The following is a 22,643-nucleotide window of genomic DNA, read 5'->3' on the forward strand; positions in this document are numbered from 1 at the left end:
GTGGAGCGCTTTGTCTATATATAGTAAATAGTACGTCATTTATGCGCATGCGCATGACTAAGGACGCTACAACCTTTACCAAGGCAACGCGTTACTGTAACCGAAGCGCTGGGCGCTCATTAAACCGTGATATTAACAATAACAACTTTCGTCGTCACTTCTACAGCCCTCTGCGTTGCCCTTGAATTAAAATGAAAGTTCACTTTAAGGTAAACGTCTGTGCTTATATGCAGTAGTACACTCCTTTATTTCGTTGAAAATCAGTGTTTTGGACCAGGCACATGCTCGCAACGTCACTGTTTCCGTGTGCAGAAAAGCTTTCGATTTGACGGCTGCTACATTTGAACCTAAAATTGGTTCAGATAGAGTCGTTCTAATTTGCACGTAAAATTTGAAGAGAACGTGGTTAAATCGACGGAATCGATGTTTAGATAAACATCTTATCAGGTAGTTTTTTCATTTCGTGACGTTTCATTTCGTAAGGCGGTTTATTATCTGATTGTCGCTGCTATTGTGGTAGTAAAAGTACAGCGAAACTAGGACATGCATAAACAAGTCAAACTCTTGAGACCGCTAACGCAGCCGAACAATGAGAATATTATCCGTTTTAGGCCGTGATTAATGAGATTTATGGTTTGCACAATTTATATTAAGTTATCACTTTAAATCTTAAAATAAAATTTTCATAACTTATTTGGATTTATGATTGCACGTTTTATATTTACGGCGGTAGCTTGGTGGTTAAGCATAGGCTTCTCTGTAATCGACTGCTTTTAAGTTACACCGTTGATTCTGCTTCAACTGTATTTTATTGTTTATCAGTTAGTGATTACATCTGTTTGAATAAAAAAGCGAGATAAGAAATAAAACGTGGGGAAGTCCTTGCAAAATCTCTACTGCAGTTGCTAAACTAGAAAGAGAATCGCAGGAACTGTAACTGTTGCTTGACTGGTGCAGGGGGTCAGCGAGTACCAGAGCAAGTTCAAGGGTCAGCGGGTGAAGCGCAGAAGCGTCTCCCCGCAGTGTGAGATGCGGCAGGCCGGCCTGCGCTCAGACCAGTCTGGTAAGTATTAGTAACCCCCGCCCCCCCCCACCCACCCCATTGTCTCGTATTGTTTGTGACAGTGTCTTTTTCATACTGGTAGGGATCACCAGGGAGCCCCATTTCCTCTCCAAGAAGGCGGTTCCCTTCTACGAACCCCAAGTACCCAAATCTCTGCAGTGGGAGGTGCCTGTGGACCCACGGGGGGAGCCTCGGACACGGGAGGTCTGCAGACCTAAGGCCAGCTTCGCAGACCCTCCTGTGGAGAAACTGTGCAGCCCTCAGGGGCCTGAGACCCCTCTCGCTCCCAGGGGCCCTAAGCCCTCTGAAGGCCAGTGTGCTGAGTCTAAGCCTGAGCCCCCTCCTCCAGAACCTGAGGGAAGCAGACAGGCAAACGGGCCCCCAGCCACAGTGGATAAGGCAGAGGTGACACTGAATGGAGTGAGTGTCACGCATCAGCCTCTTCTCTCTGCTCAGTAGCACTGGGATTAAACGCACATAATAATCATAATCATGACTTCCACAAGGCATCATTTTCCCAGATTCCATGCAGGCGACCATCAAATAAAACATGGTTTCCCAAGGTTTCAGCTTATGATCCCCAAAATAACAGAGACTCACGACTCCCATTTTGCGGGGGTGGGGGAAGATTTCACTGGTAGTTTTCATATTTTTATTAATGTACTGTGGAAATCTAGGGATCTTGCCCCCCCCCATTTTGGGACCCCTGTAACACAACACACTGCAAGCATCATGTATCTGCTTGTACCAGAGGCTGGGGAGCAGTCTGGATAAGATACCAGTACACTGCAGGTCACACTCACTAAGGGCAATTTACAAACATCATTTCACCTAACTGCGTGCTTTTGGACTGTGGGAGGAAACTAAAGAACCTGGAGGAAACGTGTACAACACAGGGAGGCCGTGCAAACTCCAGACACACAAGCTGGAGGTGTGAGAGATTCAAGGCTCAAAGGTTTATCGTCATATGTACAGTATCCTGGTACAAAGTACAATGAAATTGTTACTTGAATTCCTTCTATTGCTTCTTGCAGACTATAACAGGCAACAATCAACATGCAGACATCTGTGCTCGTGAACAGAAGGTTGCCAGTTTGAATCCCACCAATGCCAGTAGTGATACTATTACGTTGGGCCCTTGGACAAGGCCCTTAACCTGCAGTTGCTTTATCCTGGGTATGATGTTAATCTACATCCAGCCCTATAAGTAAGTCCTCCAACAAATTTGGGGGTTGGTGGCAGGATTGGCACTCTGACCAATGGAGAATAACTTCACACTCTTCCATTCCCTTCAAACTAGTGTGGTGCTGAGGTATCACCCGCTGCACGGCTGCACTTGGGTTCTCATCCCTGAAGTGGTTCGTTGTGTGGTGGGTGCGGCGATGCTCTGTAAACAGCACACGCTCCTAACCTCTCTATAACTTCAGTGAAAATGTCAATATGTACGCCGTGCATTTTCCAAAAAATTCTCAGAAAACATAACAAATGGAAATTACATTCTTCACTTTCTAAAGGGGAAGCTCTTTGAAGTAAAGTATATGTGGTCGTCCAGTTAACAAATGCCTGTCAGCCTAACTGCATGTCTTTGTACAGTGGGAGGGAACAAAAGCATGTATAGGTTAACCTGCAGAATATGAGGGGAACATACCCACACATGGTGAAGGGTGGGTTTCGAACCCCCAACTGTGATACACTCACTTTTATCATAGTGGTATTCTGCCCCATGTGCCATTTCAGATCCAACGTGCACTGAGGCGAAAGGCAGCTCTTAGGACTGCAGAGCAGAGACCCGGGCGCCAGGCATCGGAGTACCAGCGGCAGTTCACCTGGAAGATGGCCGCATGCCGCTCCCCCTTGCTGGCTGCTGAGCAGGTACCTTGCTTCCTCAATGGGCTTGCACTTCGTGGAAGCCTTGGACTGACACAGCTCTGCAGAGGTAGAACATCGCAGCAGTATCGCAGGGCTCTCGCTTCCGGTCAAGAGCTGATTATCCTCACTAAACTGGCGGCCTGCAGGTGGCGATTGTGAGTCACATGTGGATTAAGCTGCCAAGGTGTTTCATTACAATTCTCCTGGAAACCCCTCAGGATGCAGCGTAATAGAGTTTTCTTCATGGATGCTCACAGATTTACAAGGAATTTCGCTTCTCAGTCGCGTCGTTAGGTCACAGGTTCGTATGTCCATTTGAATATTTCCCATGATCCCTGTAAGATCCTAACACTGCCCCCCTCTTGTTAGATGGTCTACAGCAGCAACAGAATGATCCCGCCATTTAAGACCAACCCCGTGGTCATGGAGAGCGAGTACAGGAAGAACTTCAAAGGGGCCCAGCCCCCCCGCGGTCCACGGCTACGTCAGGAACTGGATGGGAGAGAGGGGGCACTCCTGCTGCAGGAGAGCGTTTGCCCTGTAGGGAGCGCTAAGGTACCCGAACCTGCCCTCTAACTCGAATGCTGGCACCGCACACAACTCTGAGGGAATATCAGGAAGGATACAGGCATGTCCTGATGCACAAAACATTTCATTACAATTCTCATAAACTGTAATTTGCTGTAGGGGTGGCATGGTGGTGCAGTGGTTAGCACTGTTGCCTCACACCTCAGGGTCCCAGGTTCAAGTCTCCGCCTGGGTCACATGTGTGTGGAGTTTGCATGTTCTCCCCATATCGTCATGGGGTTTCCTCCGGGTACTCCGGTTTCCCCACACAGTCCAAAAACATGCTGAGGCTAATTGGAGTTGCTAAATTGCCCGTAGGTGTGCATGTGTGAGTGAATGGTGCGTGAGTGTGCCGTGCGATGGGCTGGCCCCCCATCCTGGGTTGTTCCCTGCCTTGTGCTCATTGCTTCTCGGATGGGCTCCAGACCCCCCGCGACCCAGTAGGATAAGCGGTTTGGAAAATGGATGGATGTAATTTATGGGTAATATGTATAATATACCTCATAGAAAGTCTTGGGATGCTTATTACAGTAAAAAAAGCAAATTTATTGGTTTTATTAAAAAATATATATTCATTTTTTATAAAATAGAAAAAACAATAGTATTGAGTACAACATTAAGGTCAAGTAGTAATAAACTGAAACCCAAATTATTCTTTTAGAAGAGCCTGTTCTGAGCTAAAAAGTTCAATGACAAACAGTCTCACTGGGTGCCTTTTAACACCTTTGCGCTAAAATAAAACACCAAACATTTCTGTTTAGTATCCATTTGGGAGCCAATGACTAAAATTGCTATTAATAGCAAAATGGCAAGAACAGAAGTGATCGAGTCAATCAAAAAAGTCATGGCACTTAATAAAAAAACCTGTGTTGAAAGTATGTGCAGATTTGTTAAACATTGCTTGTCAATGGACTTTTGTTATGAATCCGGTAAATTTGCAATATTTTTAAAGAATTAATCAAGGCTTTCTGTAACTACTGTACACTCACTTAGCTCTTTCAACTGCTCATTAAATCAAACATCTAAGCGGTCCTTGCCAGTAGCACAATGTGTAAAATCATCTTCACATCAAACGCCATAATAGGGAGGAAAGGTGATTTAAGGGTTTTTGAACACGGCACAGTTGTTGGTGCAAGAAAGGTTGGTATGAGTGTCTCAGAAACTCCTAATCTACTGGCATGTCCACAGAAAACCATCCCTAGAGTTTATGAAAAAGAAAGAAAAAAATATCCAGTGAGTAGTGGCTCTCTGGGCGAGACTGCCTTGTTCAGCAGTGGCCAGAGAAGAATGGCAAGACTGGTTGAAGCTGATAGAAAGGCAATAGTAACTCGAATAGCCACTTGTTACTACTAAGCTATGTAGATGAGCATCTCAGAATGCAAGAATGCATCAAATCCTTGGAGCAGATGGGCTACAGCAGCAGAAGATCACACCGGGTGCTACTCTTGTCAGTTAAGAATAGAAAAGTGAGGTCACAGTGGACACAGGCTGACCAAAATCGGACAGTGGAAGATTGTAAAAATGTTTCTGGTCAGATGAGTCTCGGATTCTACTGCGAAATTCAGATGGTAAGATCAGAATTTGGTATGAACAACATGAAAGTATGGCTCCATCCTACCATGAACAATTCAGGCTGGTGCTGGTGGTGCAATGTGAGGAGTATCTTCTTGGTACACTTTGGGCCCCTTAGCACCAAATGAGCATCATTTAAATGCCACAGCCTACCTAACTATTGTTGCTGACCATGTCCATCCCTTTATCACCACAGTATACCCAGCTTCTAACAGCACAATGTGCCAGGTCACAAAGCTCATTTAATCCCAGACTGGTCTCTTGAACATGACAATGATTTCACTGCACTCAGATGGCCTCCACAGTCTCTGAGGAATCTTTCAAGCACTTTGTTGAATCTATGCCACAACGAATTAAGACAGTTCTGAAGGCAACAGGGGGTCCAATCCAGCACTAGCAAGGTGTACCTAATAAAGTGGCCAGTGACTGTATAATATTTACACAGTATACCGGTATATAGTTTTATGTTACTGCCAGTTTCTTGTATAAATGTCTGTGGCGATATTCAGGCGCTCTGTTGCATCTCTGGGCACATGGGCGGTTCTGTCACGTAACCCTTCGTTATCTCCAGTTCCCTTTCCTGATGCGCCCTGGCATGCGACGGCACATGTTCCTTAAACCGGACGGACCGGACGAATGTCTTAGCGTATGCTTTTGAATGTAAAAACTCCGCAATTGCAGTGGCCGCGGTATAATGACATCCCATGTAGTCCTAAAGTTGACTGACTCCATCATAGGGCAAGAGGAAGGTCAACCGGGGGCAGCGCTACAGGAAACCCCGCCAGCAGAACGGGTCTGCCACGCTTGCGGGGGAGAAGAGGCCGCAGGAAGTGAGGTCATCAAAACGGCATCAGCGCTCCACCCCTCACTCTGGATGCTGGTGAGAGGCTGCTGTGGGGGCGTGCCAAGTGAAATGTTCCGGCATGTCGCTCTCTTGTTTATCTCTTGCACAAGCATGCACACGTGCACACATAAATTTGGTATGTACATGGAATGCAGTTCTCCAGCCTTCTTTCCACTGTCATCATAACAATCTCTGCCAGTTAACGCTGTCTGTATAAATTTCAGTATTGCTTCACTGAGAAGTGAGTCTTCCATTATTCATTCATTTAACAGTATGACATAATAGTAACACGGAAACTAACATCCCTTGTGATGGTCATTGTTGTTCTAGTTGTCTTTTCGTCGTTGTGTGCATTCAGTAATATGTGTGTTATCGAAATGGTATGTACAGAGACTGTGAAATCTGGCCTCCTGGCCGGTCTGTGCAGTATTGCACTTTGTATTTGTAAGTGTATTTCCTCCTACCGTCATCTAAACTTTAAATCTTTAAGGATATAAATTGCTGTTGTCGAAGAAATGAGGAAGTACACGTTTGGGGCCATTGACTTCGCCTTGTGACCCCACCCTGTGTCGCCTGCTCTCCAAGATCTGGATCACCGTGACTCCTCTTGCATAACTAGTTACTGAACTGAGATAGTCTGGTTAGCCTTCAGTCATGGGGTTTTTATGTTTCCGCAGGAAGGGGAAATCTGAGTATATCTCGAATTTCCGCTCCCCTCAGCTCTACAGGTACAAGGATGGAGTTTGGATCAAAGCGTCTGCAACTGGAGAGGAGGTGGGACAGGGTGATTGGGGTGGGGGGGACATTGGAACAGTGGTCATAAAAGCATTACTGTCAGTCAGTAAGAAATGGTTTAGTTAAAGGACAGGGACATTTTGTTTTGCATGACATCCGGAAGGTTGTGAGCTTGAGTCTCACCCTTACATGCTTTGTTGCGCTGACAGTATGGGAAAGCTGAGCAAATGGGCGATACATGAAGAATGCACTTACCACCATGAAAACGAGACTCTGCAGTGTCTTAGGAAGGTTGCTCTGTGCTGTTCCACCTCGCAAAGTCGAGCTCACCTGTGACGTCGAGTCTCTGCCGTTCGTTTTTGCAGGGCTGTGACAGTGACCATGCTCACATGTGGTACGACGAGGTAACATAACCTGCACAGCATCACTTTTCTACATCAGCATCATTGCAACATTCTGCATTAAAATGCATTTCTGTCATAAGCATGTGAAATGTTACAGAACGTCCGCTAAAACACCACATGATCATTAACACAGAAAGGGAAATCAATACCAATAGACTTTAATACACAGATTCTTTAGTGATACAAACCCATTTCATCCTTCCTATGAACCAGCATGCTAAAGTGCATGCCTTCTAGGAAAAGGGGGCGTGGTTCGTGCCGTCCTTAACACGGTCCCTGAATGGTTCAGATGTCTGGAGGTGCTGCTTAGTTCAGATGCCACCCTTTACACCAGTGTTAACCCACCCAGTCTTTATTTCCAGTGGCTGGAGAGCCAATTCTGCCACCAACCCCCAAATTTTCCGTGAGTTGGAGGACCTGCTTGCAGGACAGGTGAATCTAGAAACATTACAGCTGAGTCTCGCAGCTGCATTCTGGATCAGCTGAAGCGACCTTGTTGCCTTCAATAAAAGACCAGCCATGAGGGAGTTGCAGTAGTCCAACTTGGAGATGATCAAGGATTAGATGAGTAACTGAGTAGCGTCTGTTGTGAGAAAGGGGCGAATTCTTCTAATCATGTAGAGAAGGTATCTGCAGGACCTGGATAGGTGGCTAATGTGTGACGAGAATGACAATTTGTCATCCAGAATGACACCGAGAATTCTTACTGTTTTTGAGGGGACAATAACAGAGTTTTCAAAAGAAATGGCAAGGTCAAGAGTTGGTGATGAATTGCTTTTGATGTACAGCAGTTCAGTCTTACTGGGGTTTAACTTGAGGTGGACTCTTCCATTTGGACTAGTGTGGTGCTGAGGTATCACCTGCTGCATGGCTGCGCTCAGGTTCTCATCCCTGAGGTGGTTCATCGTGTGGTGGGAGCGGAAACACGCGGTAATCAGTGTACGCTCCTTACCTCCTCCTTCCCCACCTGGTCTGTCTGTGGGTCCCTGAGGACCGGGCTGGGAAGCACTGCTTTAGATTAACTAGCCACGTTCACGTCCATCGCCTGAGCCAACTCACCCCACGGCAGTCTGCCATCCATGCGATATGTGTTTGAGCATCACTCGGCACCTTGTAGCCAAATTGCGGGTAAGGGGCAATCACATGGCCAGGGCTAAGGCCTTCATTGCCCTGCCCTCACATGATTCTGCGCCCCCAGACCCTGCCCAGGGTTTTCAGCAGTGGGAGGGCTCAGTCCTATCTGCCTCTGATCCTCTGCTCTCACACACACATAACAAATCACTCCTGAGTCCAGATGTACCAGTTGGCTGGGTGGAGTTATCACCTGACCCCTGTAGCTGTTGCTGATTGGTCCTCAGGTGCGGGAGCTGCGGGAGAGGGCGGAGGCCTATAGAAGGAGGGCCAGGGGCACCCACTTCTCCAGAGACCACCTGAACCAGATCCTGTCTGAGCAGAATGGGCTGTGGGAGGCCTCTACAGTCACCTCGTCTGTGGGTGTGGGGCAGAATGGCAGTGTCACTGGCCTCGACTTGCCCAGGTAAGAGACAGGAGAGGATGGTGCATTTCAAATTCTGTATTTCTTGAGTTTCGCCCTGCTTTCTCCGCCTGCGGTGGACTGGTAGGGAGTATTACGGACGTGTCTATTCACATTGTACGTGTCTGTTTCTGAACGTCTAGCTAAATGCCTTCAGCTTGTGAAATTATTATACGGAAATGCATTCATATGTTCATGCTGTAAGCAAAGTAACTGATGTATATGGTAACCATATATGGTATCAGCCGCCATGACGTCACAGAAACCGGGCTGATGCAAAAACAGCCACATTGCATCTATTCCAACATGAGCAGCCAGTCACTGAGTCACGGCTTATAGTAAAAGATCAGAAAATGATGAGATGGAATTTTGAACATGCAGGTGACTATGAAAGAGTGCGCGGTTAAAATGGGAGCACATGTACGGGAGCACCGCTGTTCGGGGGGAAGCAGGCGTGCGATGAGGTGTGAGCGAGCGTGTCCTCGTTTGCTGGCATCAGCAGATCATCTGCTCCGTGTCGAAAGAGGTATAATGATGTCAGACGATGGGCAAAGCAGAAGATCGCTGCTCATCCTGCTGTGTTTAAATACCCTGTCTGTGAGCTGCTCACATAGCCTGTCATCAGCACATAGTTATGATAATGAACTCAAATTTCATATATATATATATATATATGTATATATATAATATATATACACACACACATGAGGCGGGGAACTAAATATATATAGTTCTTCAATATGATTATTTGACAGAACCAGCTGTACTTTATAACATCCATCCATCCAATTTCCAAACCACTTATCTTACTGGGTCGCGGGGGGTTTGGAGCCTATGCTGGAAGCAATGGGCACGAGGCAGGGAACAACCCAGGATAGCAAAACCACTTTGCACTGCCCTTTCTGCTGGTGTAAAATAGGATCCATGAAATGCCAGAGCTGAGTGCCCCCCCATCCCCCCCATCCTAGTAGCGCAGACAGCGAGAACGGCAACATCGGCTCTGTGGCTGCACCGACACCCCCAGACAGCAGGAGAAGCTCCAAGGTAGAGGAGGATCCTGACCTTCAGATACGGAGGAGGCTAGCCTGGGGGGAGGCAGAGAAAGGGGGCGAGCCGGAAAGAGAGGAGGAAGCAGAAGAAGAGGAGGAGGTGAAGATCAACAAAGGAAATGGCACCAACAAGCAGTATGTGCATCAATCCATCCATCCATCTTCGAACCGCTCCTTCTCAGGGTTGCGGGGACATTTAACATGTATTTTCATTCACTTCCTTGAGGTGTCAGAACCAGGAGTGTAACTAAATGCTAAATTAAATTCGAAATCTGATACAGACGTCTACAATGAGGCTGCGTCAGTCGAAAAACCCCCAGTCCGGCTCAAATTTGAAGGAAATCGGCCAAAGCCAGAAAAGCAGCCACAAATTATGGCCACGCCCATTGTGTCTCCGCTCTGTTGGACAGGCTAGTGTCCCAGTGGAGCAAAGCTTGATCCAATTGAGGGGTGGGGGGGGGTTCAACTGCAGTCGTACCGGTATTGAGGCTGTTACGAGGCATTGCTTGCCTTCTAATCTTCAGCGATCCTCTGTGGTCTAGCCTGAGATTGCCAGAGAGGCGACACCTGTCCCCGCCGCCGAGCTCAGAGGGGTTCGTCCCAGACGGCAGGCTGCCCACGCCCAAGCTGGCGGATGCTGCTGTGGCACAGAGGACGCACCATGACCTCACCACCCCCATCACGGGTGAGTGAGCACCTACGCCTGGCGTGCTGGTTGTAAGGCGTAAGCTTAGTCTCCCCGGTCCTCGGGAACTAGGCGGCCCACGCACGCAGCTCTGTAGGGGGGATTCCGTTCCAGCCATTGGAGGGGGGGGAAAGCCGTGGCTCTGACACATGGTAGGGACGGCCGGCCGTGAGATCTGGCTCTGGAAACGGGTGGGTCACCCACTTCTGATTCCATCAAAGGGTCGTACAGCACGCAGGTCGGGTTAGCAAGCAAGGCAACGGAGATAACAGGCATGTAATCAAAGGCTTCACCGCAGCTGCCGCTTTCAGTATGAACGACCACGGGAAATAAATGCGTGGTTCTTTACATCTGACCTCTTTCCAGCGCTTGCCCTTTACCAGACTCTTCATTCAGGCAGGCTTCAGTGAGTTAGGGCACTTATCTGCCAGAGGTCTTATTGATAATGACAAGGATTGTTGCAAATAAGGTGCTGTATGCTGCATGAAGCGTAAAGGTGCTTTCCCACCAAGGTTCTGAAACCTGGTTCCTGGTTCTGAGTCCCTTTTGTAGCTTTTGTTTGTTTCCCACTGCACAACAGGAAGTGTGACTTTCATGCTAAACAAACAAGAAAAATGTTTCTAGTTTAAACTTTCACACAGAACTACACCACCAACCCAAAACAATAGAGGATAAACAAGTCATTACTTAAGTTTGGGGGGATCGATTACATGGTTTAAAACTACAGGACAGATTGCATTCCATATGGGTTAACACAGGATCATTAATGCTGTTCGGTGTTTTTTTTGCCGTTGGCTTTTTCAGGGGGTGCGATTTTGGTCTCCCCCCCGACATTGAAGGGCTTCCTTCAAGGTGTCCGGAGGTGTGACCCCCCTTTGGGCAAAACCTACAATCACTTCAAGCCACTGTCTCACACCTCCACACCGCCAGAGCCTGGGAAGGTACACCGCCCTCCCCATGCCCCCCCCCCATCCTTGTTCCCATAACAAATTAAGTTGTCATGCAAGATTATTACAAGATACAGTGCAGTTACAGGGTTGACCTTCTGATAGGTAAACATCCATCCATCTTCAAACTGACTGCTCTGGTCAGGGTTGGGGGGGGCCTGGAGCCCATCCCAGGTAGCATATGGCAAAAAGCAGTGCACCCCCTGCAGGGCTGGAAATTAAGTTTACCCAGTCCCCCTAGGCCAGTAATTTAGACGAAGAACGAGTAGAAACAACTGAACACTAGCCCGCTGGTTATAAGTAATTGCCTGCTGAAATACATTTTGCATGGAAGTAGTCCAGATGGCTAGTAGTAAAAATTCTTCAGTTCTGCTTCAGGATGCCAGTAGCATGAAATCCTCATATGGGTTATATTTGGAAATCTGGAAGTATAGGTAACACCTAGACTAATGGGGAAGTCCTCTAAGAGGCAGCCAGTGCTTATTTGGACTGTGTTGCTCAGGCTGATGATGACTGGGCCCAGACCCAAGCCCACGTAGCTGGGCTGAGCACGGAGGATCCCATCCCCTTGAGAGAGGACGTCTTGCCGGTGGGTGCCCCGCCCCCCGACAGGCCTGTGCGTGCTCCGCACCACTCCAGGTGGCCTTGGAAACACAGCGCCACCGCCTGTCCTGCTGTTTCGGCACCGGCCAATCGGATTCAGGGAACACTGAGGGACCCAGAGTTCCAGCATAACGGTAAGTGGTGTAGAGTCACACCTACTGTGGCCCAGGTACACCAGCGGTAGGCCCTGCGACCAACACCCGTAAGCAGAGCGGACACACTGGAATAGCCACGACCCACAGTTTCCAGTGTGGGTAACGGCAGGTAAACTGCTACAGTTTAAATGGTTCTAGATCGCTAGCTATCATTAAGTTTTTTTACACTGCAACAAAACCAATTAATATATCTAACTAGACAGCAAAAACACATTTCAGAATAATTGCACACAGAAGTGGAAATATTTGCATTTACGATAATTAATAATGGAGAAAATAGCCTGTAATAGCCGGCAATTTTCGTCAAAAACATTATCCTGCTTATAAGCATTCCTATGCAATTTGAAATACTAGCTATATTATGTGCCATTGATAATTGAATGATACATTTCGAGAATGGCTTTTAGGAACTCTGAGTCTTTTTATTGGTATGTGACCTTCTACAATATTGGCCAAAATTGTGGAAGCACTTCCAATTTTGAGAGATTTCACAACTTTATTCCAGTTACTCCAGTAACTTATTTAACTGTTCCGGGGGTTATTCCATAAAAGTAGCCAAAGAAAGCCGGACTTTCCCGAAAAAGTCAGACTCAAACTAGCGCCATCTCTAAACTTAGCCTCATGTCGTTTGACTAACACAGTTCAGCTTTAACTAATCAAGGCTCATATAAGACAGACCTGCATAGTCTCACTTAGTGTGTGATCAATCAAATGAGGTAAGTGGGAAAGTGTGTAAAACGAGAGCTGATGGAGCTGTATGAAAAATACAAAGATGTAATCGCTAAAAAAGGCAATTCTGTGGCCATAAATACAGCCAGGGAGTCGGCTTGGCAATGAATTACAGACAGACTGAATGCTTAAGTTATGTAAATGTCACACGCGCTTAGTACAGTGGCATGGTGGTACAGTGGTTTATGCTGTCGCCTTTCACCATAAAAGTTCCTGGTTCGATCCCCATAGCCAATGGGGAACCTTCTGGGTTGAGTTCACGTGTCATTCTTACTGTATAATGTTATTCTGTATGATTTGATCTCTGTATGATTTGATTTGATTCTGCACAAATAACCGTGTCTTGTCTTTGCTTTTCACTAATAAACTTTCAAAGTAGACTGTGACTAAACAAAATATAAAAATATCTTCCTGTTCATCCATCCATCCATCTATTTTCCAAACCGCTTATCCTACTGGGTCGCGGGGGGTCCGGAGCCTATCCCGGAAGCAATGGGCACAAGGCAGGGAACAACCCAGGATGGGGGGCCAGCCCATCGTAGGGCACACTCACACACCATTAACTCACACATGCACACCTACGGGCAATTTAGCAACTCCAATTAGCCTCATCATGTTTTTGGACTGTGGGGGGAAACCGGAGTACCCGGAGGAAACCCCACGACGACATGGGGAGAACATGCAAACTCCACACACATGTGACCCAGGAGGAGACTCGAACCCAGGTCCCAGAGGTGTTCCCACAGTGCTAACCACTGCACCACCATGCCCCACTCTTCCTGTTCATATTATTTTAAATGATTTTTTTTTTCAATTTCAGTCATTGTATTTCGTATTTCGTGAAATATGGGCACAGTTTTATTTTAATTATCTTAGAATTAATTGGAATGCTGAGACGTGATTTTTATAGCTTTTTTTTATATTCATTACATGATATGACATTGGGGGTGGCATGGTGGTGCAGTGGTTAGCACTGTTGCCTCACAGCTCTGGGTCCCAGGTTCGAGTCTCTGCCTGGGTCACATGTGTGTGGAGTTTGCATGTTCTCCCCATGTCGTCGTGGGGTTTCCTCCGGGTACTCCGGTTTCCCCCCACAGTCCAAAAACATGCTGAGGCTAATTGGAGTTACTAAATTGCCCGTAGGTGTGCATGTGTGAGTGCATGGTGTGTGAGTGTGCCCTGCGATGGGCTGGCCCCCCATCCTGGGTTGTTCCCTGCCTCGTACCCATTGCTTCCGGGATAGGCTCTGGACCCCCTGCGACCCAGTAGGATAAGCGGTTTGGAAAATGGATGGATGGATCAGACTTGTTTAGGCGCCTAAGCTACCATAGTAACTCATCGGGGATTCATTTAATATGCGTTGATGGAACAGAACTCCCACATAAATGAGCCAGACTTGTCGAAATAAGTCAGACTTTCCCTTAATTCTGCTTCATGGAATATCCCCCAGTGTAAACATTCTTTGATTGTTTACAAAATTACTGCCAATATTTGTGTCCTTTTTAAAGCATAATGCTAAAAATCAAATTGTTTCCACAATTTTGCCCAGTAGTGTATGTTAAGTTAATGAGTGATTAGACACTATTTAAATTCAGCACAGCTGTGCATAAACACTAAATACTGATAAACGCTCCAAAGGGTTTATGGCCTCTCAGAAGGTGCTGCCCTAAGGCTGACCTTAGATATTTTGCCGCTGAATTTAATGAAGAGTAATTGTAATGTATCTCTCAGTTAGTGATATCAGAACAGGGCCAGCATGTGTGTGTGGAAAATACCCAGAGTCTGAGAATTTACAAAGAACTTACCGTACTCCCTTTTGTGTGAGAAGAACGAGGCAGGGTTTCCGCCACCTGTGGGGTGAGACCACAATATGTAGGTCAGTCTCCCCTCTGTACGTCCTCCTCAGCAATTTCTTGCCAAGCCCAAGTAACTTCCTGTGAGCAAAAAATGACCTCACCACACATGCAGGCACATGTGCACTGAGCTAGGTGGAAGGAGCCGGGGTTCGAACTGCTGGGCTCCAGGTTGTGTGGAGAGTTCCAGCCAAAGGCATTGTGATTCCCACTTCTGCACCTTCCAGGAATTCGCAGTGGTTAGCGACTGAAGGAATCAGATTTCAAGGCAGCGGTTATTATTACAAACCGTGGATATATAATCAGCCTTGTGATTGTTTTGTTTTGTTAGGGTATGCAAATTAGTAAACTCTAAAGTTTAGTGTACCTTCAGGTTAAAAGAGTTGTGGAAAAAGATTTACTATAAATGCTCTATTTCCTGGGCTTGTTGCCCATCCCACAATAAATGCAGCCATTATTTATCGTTCATTATTAGTGTGAATCAAGTCAGTGTTGTCATTTCGTTGGTGGATAGTATTTAATCTTGATCTTTTTCACTTTTAACTAATTAAAGCTAATTTGACAACCAACATGAGCGTGCAGTAGCAAAGTAGCAGAAGCAGTAAAACTGTCCCTGAAATGAATGTGAAATGATTATAATCATTATATGGCATAATTTCAGTTGTCATGTGGAAGGTAAGACTGTCAGAGAAGGGGTCGGGTGGAGCACCAAACGAAAGCAGATCAGGGCTCGGATCCCCCTTCCATTAAGAAATCAGCCCTTGGGGGTGGGGGGCTTAGTATTTTTTTACTCTCTATCTTCTTTGGATGTCCTCACTCCATGGTTAGAATGCATAAGTGCATCAACCATGCAGTTTTGTTACATTTCACAAAATGACTCTTCGGACCCTCAGTAGAACACCCTTCATTTGGAGTCTGACAGTAGCAGCGGCTGCACGATGTTGTGAAGGTGATGGCATCACTGTTATACGACGATCAGCCTTGGACGTGGAGCCAGAAGGCGAGACCCTGACACTTTCTGTAGACAGTGAACAGTGTGATTTATTCATACACAGAATGGAGGCTTCAGACAGCAATCAGACAGAATTCTGTAGGTTAAATCTATGCGAATCATCTGTGTTTTGGATGACAGCCTGCTGTCAGCTGTAGTGTCCAGGGATTTAGAACAATATTCCTACACCATGACAGCTGGAAGTCATGCCAGTTGTTTCTGGTTTCTAATCTCCTCTGTTCTTTTCTGGTGCCATTGTGCTGGTAAAGATGGGTCACCTACAAAAAGTTCGTGCCACAATCACTCAGTGTATATACATTACAGGTTTTTTTGCGATCGCCAACAAGCGTTTCTCCATGCTGAAATCACTTTTTCATCACTCTTTGCACAGTTCGCTTTACCAAATTGCACCTTGGCCCAACAGTTAGTTTCACCCCCAAAATGCACCCAAACCACCAAAACACATTATGCGTGTCTCAGAATCAACTCACGCTACCAGACACTGGCAAATGTCCTAACCCAACGAGCATGCTGTGTCACACTTAACACAATGACCTAAAAAACTAACACAGAACAGTAAAAGATGCATCATTTTGTCTTTGAAGTGTGTTGGATTTTTGTGTAACTCAGTATTTAGATAGACTAACATTTTTTCATTCTATTGAATGTCCTAAAGTACACATTACAGGAATTAATAAAATGTTGTAATATCCGTTTATCAATATTATAGTCGTTGTGAGTTAAAAATCAAATCATATATGTGTGTGTGTATATATATGTATATGTAGATATATACACACATACACATATTCCTCTCGTTGTTCTACCACTGCCATGTCCTTCCTAGGACAAAACTTAATTATCACAAGCAATTGAATCAGGTGTGTTAAATGAGGGGAAACCCAAAACTGTGCAGGGCTCCAGCCCCCCAGGACTGGAGTTTGACACCCCTTCTCTAGAAGCTTCTGTTACTTGATATGTTTTTACAAAGGAAACCATTCCAAAGATGCCCCCTATTTATTGGTGCTAATGAGCTTAAAATGCAAACACCTGCGTGGTTTTCAGCTGAACTTAGAATCAACATTATATATATATATTACACTATATTCAATTTATGGTTGTGCGTCTGGGAATAATGTACTTGTTTTTGCAAACTGCAACCTGACTCTTCCCTGTTTCTCATTAATGAAGGGCTTCTTCCTTGCTTTATGGGTCTTCAGTCCTGCTTCTAGGAGCCCGTTACGATCCTGTCCCAGCAGTCACTTGAGGTCATCATACAGTTCATGTTTTTTTCATTTATTCTGATCGCACCCACTGTCCACAATTGGCTGATGCCCTCTGTGGTTGTGGTGTGACATAAAACAAAGATGACGGTGTTGTGTGACAGATTGTTTTCACATGTTTAGTTTAGTTTTGTCTGGACGTTGTTTGAAGTTTACGTTCACCTTAAGGGACAAACAGGGTTTAAATATAGACAGAGCCCACCTACACCCCCTTATGTCCAAATTGCACCTTGCCAGAGTCCAGCTCCGCCTACTTCTGTTCGAATTGCACCTTGCCAGAAGTTTCCATCATTCCTTCAGTGTTAACCTTTTTTTGTTTAATGTTAAAAAAAAATGTACTAAAAGATTCAAAGTGAGCGGTTAAAAAGGCCAGTTTTGTCCTAGAAATCATGTTTTTTTTCCATCAACTTTAATATTAATTTTCATTAGATATTCCTGCATGACATTTTGATTTCTGTTTTTTTAATTCTGACTTGTTTCACTTGCTGTACTGCTGTCAAAACCTCAGGCAGTATCTAGCGGCTGTTTGCGTTGACGTGTGAGAAGCAGCCTGTGAATAACTTTTATTTTTATATTTTAATGCATTTTCACCTCTTTATTACCTGTAGTGATAAACTGTTTTTATCAGTCTATAAGTTTTTAAAAAAATCAACTACTATGTAACCACATGATATGTGTAATACCCATATCAAAATTTGTATTGCTTTAAAGTGGTAACACAACATACTGACAAATGCACATACTGTAGCTTAAAGATTGTCATAATAAATACACATGACACCTTCAGTCCACATGGACCTCTGTTATACTCACTGTGTGAAGAGTTTTGGAAACAGTAGCTTTATTATGGAGAAATGCTTGTTTGTGATTGTAAATAGCTGTTTTAGTGCTGGAATTCTCCTTTACTTACAGCACAGTCTATGGGGTCGCTGGTTACTCACCAAGGAGGTCCTAAAGTGGGGTTAGTGTAGAGCAGCTTATTTGCGCCCCCCCCACCTCTGTACCTGACAGTGTTCCCCCTCCTCACTGTTTTTGATTTACCTCCTAGAGACAAAGATATGTCAGACAGGCAGACTGCTTGTCATATTGACAGTTTTTTTCGTTTCTGCAGGTAATTTAGGCACAATACGACCGGAACCATTTCTTTTCCAGTCCAGTGACTCGACCACTTCTGATGGTAAAGTATTGTGGTATAAACAGACAAGAAGGGTTACATGCATACAGGTGCCTTTTGCTGTTAAAATTAATTGAATGTACATGGTAAAGATGGATGATGTAAGTCACACAAATTAATTTCACTGAAAACTCACTTTGGTATACTTACCACATAATTTCCTGCTTGTATAAAAAACATAAAACATGTTTCCTGTTCTAGGTTCAGGTTTCTCTCAGTTTTTATAGAGTACACTTAAAAAACCCGCAGTCCTATTTGTTGTTACATTATGCTTATTCTGCCTGATTTCTGCTCACCAGCTAAAGGTTAGTCTGTTTGATGGCAAAGGAATGTGAGGGAAATAATTTTTTGTAGGTTCATAGAAGAATACCATAAGCAATTATTAAATTTGGTGGAATTTCCCTGTAAGCTTTTCAAATATACACAAATTGAGGCTCTGCTAGTTGATTCACTATAAGCAATTTTTTCCCAGTGGTTTTCTGTAAGGCCAGTCAGTCGTTGGTTTAGTTAAGCCACATCAGAGGGATTCAATTGCATTGTTATCAGGACAAACCAAAAGTGCCGGGCAGGTAGAGCACGATGAATCAATGTCATTATGTCATTAGGGTTACTGAGTACTTTTTATGGGGACTTACCCACAAACAAAGAGAGATATTTCTTCCATCAACAAGACAGAGTTGCCAATATAGCTGCCGGGGGGGAGGGGGTAGGTGTTCCAACGAATTTTTGATTTTTTAAAAAATTTTCTCAGTTCCAGGTCCATCTTTGTTGCATTAAATTTCAGATTTTCTATTTTGCATTTTAAGATTGCTTGGCAGCGTGTGGCTCTGTGGGCTGTGCCTGTAATCAGAAGGTCGCAGGTTCAAACCCAGCCTCAGACTGCGGGTCCTTGAGCAAGGCCCTTAACCCCCAGCTCCCTGGGTGCCGCTACGGGTGGCAGCCCTTCGCAGACAACTTCCTCTATGAAAAAAGAGCAAGTTGTGGGAGGTGTAAAGACAATTTCCCTATGGGGATCAATAAAGTATTAATTATCATACTTTACAAACTATGATCAAAATAAAATGACATAGGACAAATAGGTACAGATGGGTTACTTTAATTGGTAAATGGACTGTATTTATATAGCACTTGACATGTTATGCCTCACATTCACCCATCCACACCCCACATTCACACACCGGTGGCGGAGGCTGCCATGCAAGGTGCCAACCTGCAATTTGGGGTTCAGTGTCTTGCTGAAGGACACTTTGATGGGGTCAGGAGGAACCAGGGCTCGACCCTGCAACCCTCCAGTTGCCGAACAACAGCACTACCTCCTGCACCACCATCTTCCCCATATAGTCTTTAGAACACTATACACACTTCTACTACATAAATATATCTTATTGATAAATTTCATTAGATTGTTGTAATATAAATATATACATATGCACTCTTAATGCATTATTCCGTCCTTCCAACTGCTTATCCTGGTCAGGGTCACTGGGGGCCAGAACCTTTCACTGGGCACATGCACACATTACAGGCAATGTAGAGACACCAGTTAGCCTGACTGCATGGATTTCAGCAGGAAACCAGCAGGATTATCTGTAGGAAGCCTTTGATATGGGGGAGACTATTAATATTATTTACATTAATAACAATATCCCATTTTCTGCTGCATTAAAGTCATGGGCATTACAGGGGGTGGGGTGGATGGGGGTGTTGTAACATCTTTACTTTAACTGAAACATTAATCTATTCCCCCCTCCCCACTCACACACAGACACTTTTTTGTTGACTGGTCAAGTTGAATGGCCATTCAGCCAATCACAGCCAATCCATCGGACTCAGTCAGAGAAGAGAGGATAGATTTCAAAGTTTGTTGAAATCCGGTAACTAATGCTCTGTTAGTGAAGGAAGAGTTTCCATAGCTGAGGTCTGAAGTATGTAACCATACTGCGTTAGGCTATGTACATAGTCAGTTATGTTGAATCTACTGTCACAGTGTTGTCCTGTTTAGTAATTCCAGCTAATATTATCCATGAAAGATATGTTAGCCTAAAATAGCATTGTTACAAGTAAGCATGTTAAACTCCATGTTTTTGAGCCATCTCTCTCACAATTACATTTTCCGTTATACATTTTTTGTATTGGAACACTTTCACCATTACACCTACAGGATCTTTTATGACATCCCATTCTAAATCCATAAATATCAACATGGAGTTGGTCCCTCCTTTGCTGCTATAACAGCTGCCATTCTTATGGGACGGCTTTCCACAAGTTTATGGAGTGTGTCTGTGGGAACTTCTGCCCACTCATCCAGAAGAGCATCTGTGAGGTCACATGTTGGATGTGAAGGCCTGGCTCACAATCTCTATTCTAGTTCATCCCAAAGGTGTTTGATGGGGTTTAGCTCAGGACTCTGTGTGGGCCAGTGAAGTTCTTCCACACCAAACTCACCCAACCATGTCTTTATGGTTAGGTGCTTGACTTTATACACCTGTGGCACTGAATGGAACAATGCAGTCATTAAGAGGTCCATCGTAATATTTTTGTACATATAGTGTAAAATTGTCTTATCAAGCTACTGAATAGTTCTACTGAATAGTAAGACATGCTGATGACATGCTGATGATTTTTTTTCAAGGGGAAATTACGCCTCTCCTCCCCCTAGAATGCCCCCCCCCCCAAAAAAAAAAAGATTAATTTGCCCCTGATTAAAGCTCAGTTGAAAGTGCAATAGAACAGTTTACGTGTAAGTAGGCAGCATCAAAAGTAAATGAGGAATGAATAAAATGAAAAATTGTTTACATCATCGGCACGTGAATGCAGGGACAGTGCAAGCTACTGCAGCTGCTGTTGGAGCTTCTCCGTCCTCAGATCTGTGCCATCGTCAGACAGGCAGCGGCGTCTGCAAGCGTCATTTCAGCATTACTGCAGTGCGCCAGACAACTTACTGGGACTTTCTGAAAGGGACTTTTGATATCACCCTCGACAGCAGGGCATTTCTGTAATCAAATACATTCAGCAACATTTCTATGAGTTCCTCGTCAATGTCCATCCATCTTCTGTGTGGGGGTTCCAGAGTCTATGGGCATAAGGCAGTTAACCCAGGATGGGGTGCCAACACCTCACAGAGCACACTCACCATCGTCTGGTAACTCCAATTAATCTCAGTATGTTTTTGGAGGAAACCCTATGATGACATGGGCAGAACATGCAAACTAACACACACATGGAGACATGGTGGAGACTTGGACCCAGGTGTCAGAGGTGTGAGGTGAAAGTACTAACCGCTGCACCACCGTGCTGTCCCCACCCACATCAGTGTAGATATTAAAATCGATGCAGTACGTATACCTCGAATGTGGAATGATATTATTTGGAGGTTTTGAACTGAAATCGGTGTGTCAGTTACTACAAACCTGCCCCCTTGGTGGTATCGTAAATATCGTTGCAGGGTCTCTAGCCAACTTAGGACAAACGGTTTATTAAATACTGGAGAGGATTTAAGTCCCTCAAAAGACACACAAAAGACAGATTTAGCCTCAGTCTGCCTTTGAATTATGAGAAGATGTAATGTGAGAAGCATGCAAACTCAACATCCACAATTTTAGATGAACAACAGTAATAACCACTCCCTTTCTGTTGGACACACAAAAGATACATACCATTCAACTTGTATTCTAATTTTCAGTTGGAAAGGAATTCCAGTTGTAGCGAAACCAGATAATCTCTGCAAAAATCACATGTACAAGTACAGATGGTATTCAAAGGGTTTGTTTTCAGTCTTGACTCATTTTACTTCTGTGTTCATAGCATGAAGAGAAAGTAACAGTGACCTTGTAAGTGTTATAGTACGTGAAAGTTAGAAGCAGGACCCTTCAGATTGAATAAATTTGACCGTTTCCCCCATATTCCCCTTTAAAACGCAGACGACCGGATGTCACAAATCTCCTCCAGGTCCGCGGAGTCCTGCACGCTCGCCTCACAGGTCCTTGCCAGAGCCCAGAAGAGGAGAGAAGAGTTCTGGGGGAACACCTAGTTTTGCAGGAGGCCAGCGCGTCGTGGCTAACGCATCGTAATGATAACTCGACCACTGTCGGCATTTTGGATCAACGTTTGCTCATAAATGGGATATTATGGGGTATTAAATGTCGATTTTTTTTTTCCTGTGGGAGTGACTGAAATGAAAAGTTTGAATATTTAAGATTTTGTGAAACTGTCAATGTATTTTTTATTTACTTGAGTAAAATACTTTACACAGGTCAGAGGTAACTGATGTCCTAGTGTGTATTGAAGTGCGTATTTTATAAAAAGTCGATTCGCAAACAGCACACGAATAGGTACCTAATCGTGCTAGCCATCACCGATGTAATTACGTGACAGAATAAATAACGGGTGTTCTGTGTGTTTCCAGTGTAAATTATTGTATCTTAAACTTATGCATAGGAATGTCTGATTTGATAGGAGAAAGTAAATAAATCGCACGTGCATCAACGATGCTTGAACAGCTGATGCCGTCATCATAAAACTTTAAATTCAGGAACTTCATCCTTAAAATAACAGTTCCAGACGTATGTGGAATTTCGCGTTTGTGG

General features: G+C 44.7%; 1 protein-coding gene across 5 annotated transcripts; it reads left to right on the top strand.

Moving 5' to 3' along the window:
• The first annotated feature begins 72 nt into the window (after positions 1–72).
• On the top strand, positions 73–22,453 carry mdm1 (Mdm1 nuclear protein). 5 transcript variants are annotated; one of them, XM_049016834.1, is made up of 15 exons: positions 73–209; positions 958–1,063; positions 1,146–1,483; positions 2,801–2,935; positions 3,302–3,487; positions 5,809–5,951; positions 6,593–6,689; positions 7,016–7,054; positions 8,413–8,591; positions 9,557–9,772; positions 10,162–10,322; positions 11,127–11,263; positions 11,772–12,006; positions 17,995–18,060; positions 21,978–22,453. In XM_049016834.1, exons 1-15 carry the CDS (start codon positions 192–194, stop codon positions 22,085–22,087), a joined length of 2,166 nt encoding a protein of 721 aa, XP_048872791.1. In that variant the 5' UTR covers positions 73–191; the 3' UTR covers positions 22,088–22,453. The 5 variants fall into 5 exon arrangements, with proteins under 5 accessions (XP_048872791.1, XP_048872809.1, XP_048872801.1 ...); XM_049016852.1 differs by having other exon boundaries at positions 10,180–10,322; XM_049016844.1 differs by having other exon boundaries at positions 9,560–9,772.
• The last annotated feature ends 190 nt before the right edge of the window (positions 22,454–22,643 follow it).

The sequence above is a fragment of the Brienomyrus brachyistius genome, chromosome 1 (genome assembly GCF_023856365.1).
Source record: "Brienomyrus brachyistius isolate T26 chromosome 1, BBRACH_0.4, whole genome shotgun sequence".
Lineage (NCBI taxonomy): Eukaryota > Metazoa > Chordata > Actinopteri > Osteoglossiformes > Mormyridae > Brienomyrus > Brienomyrus brachyistius.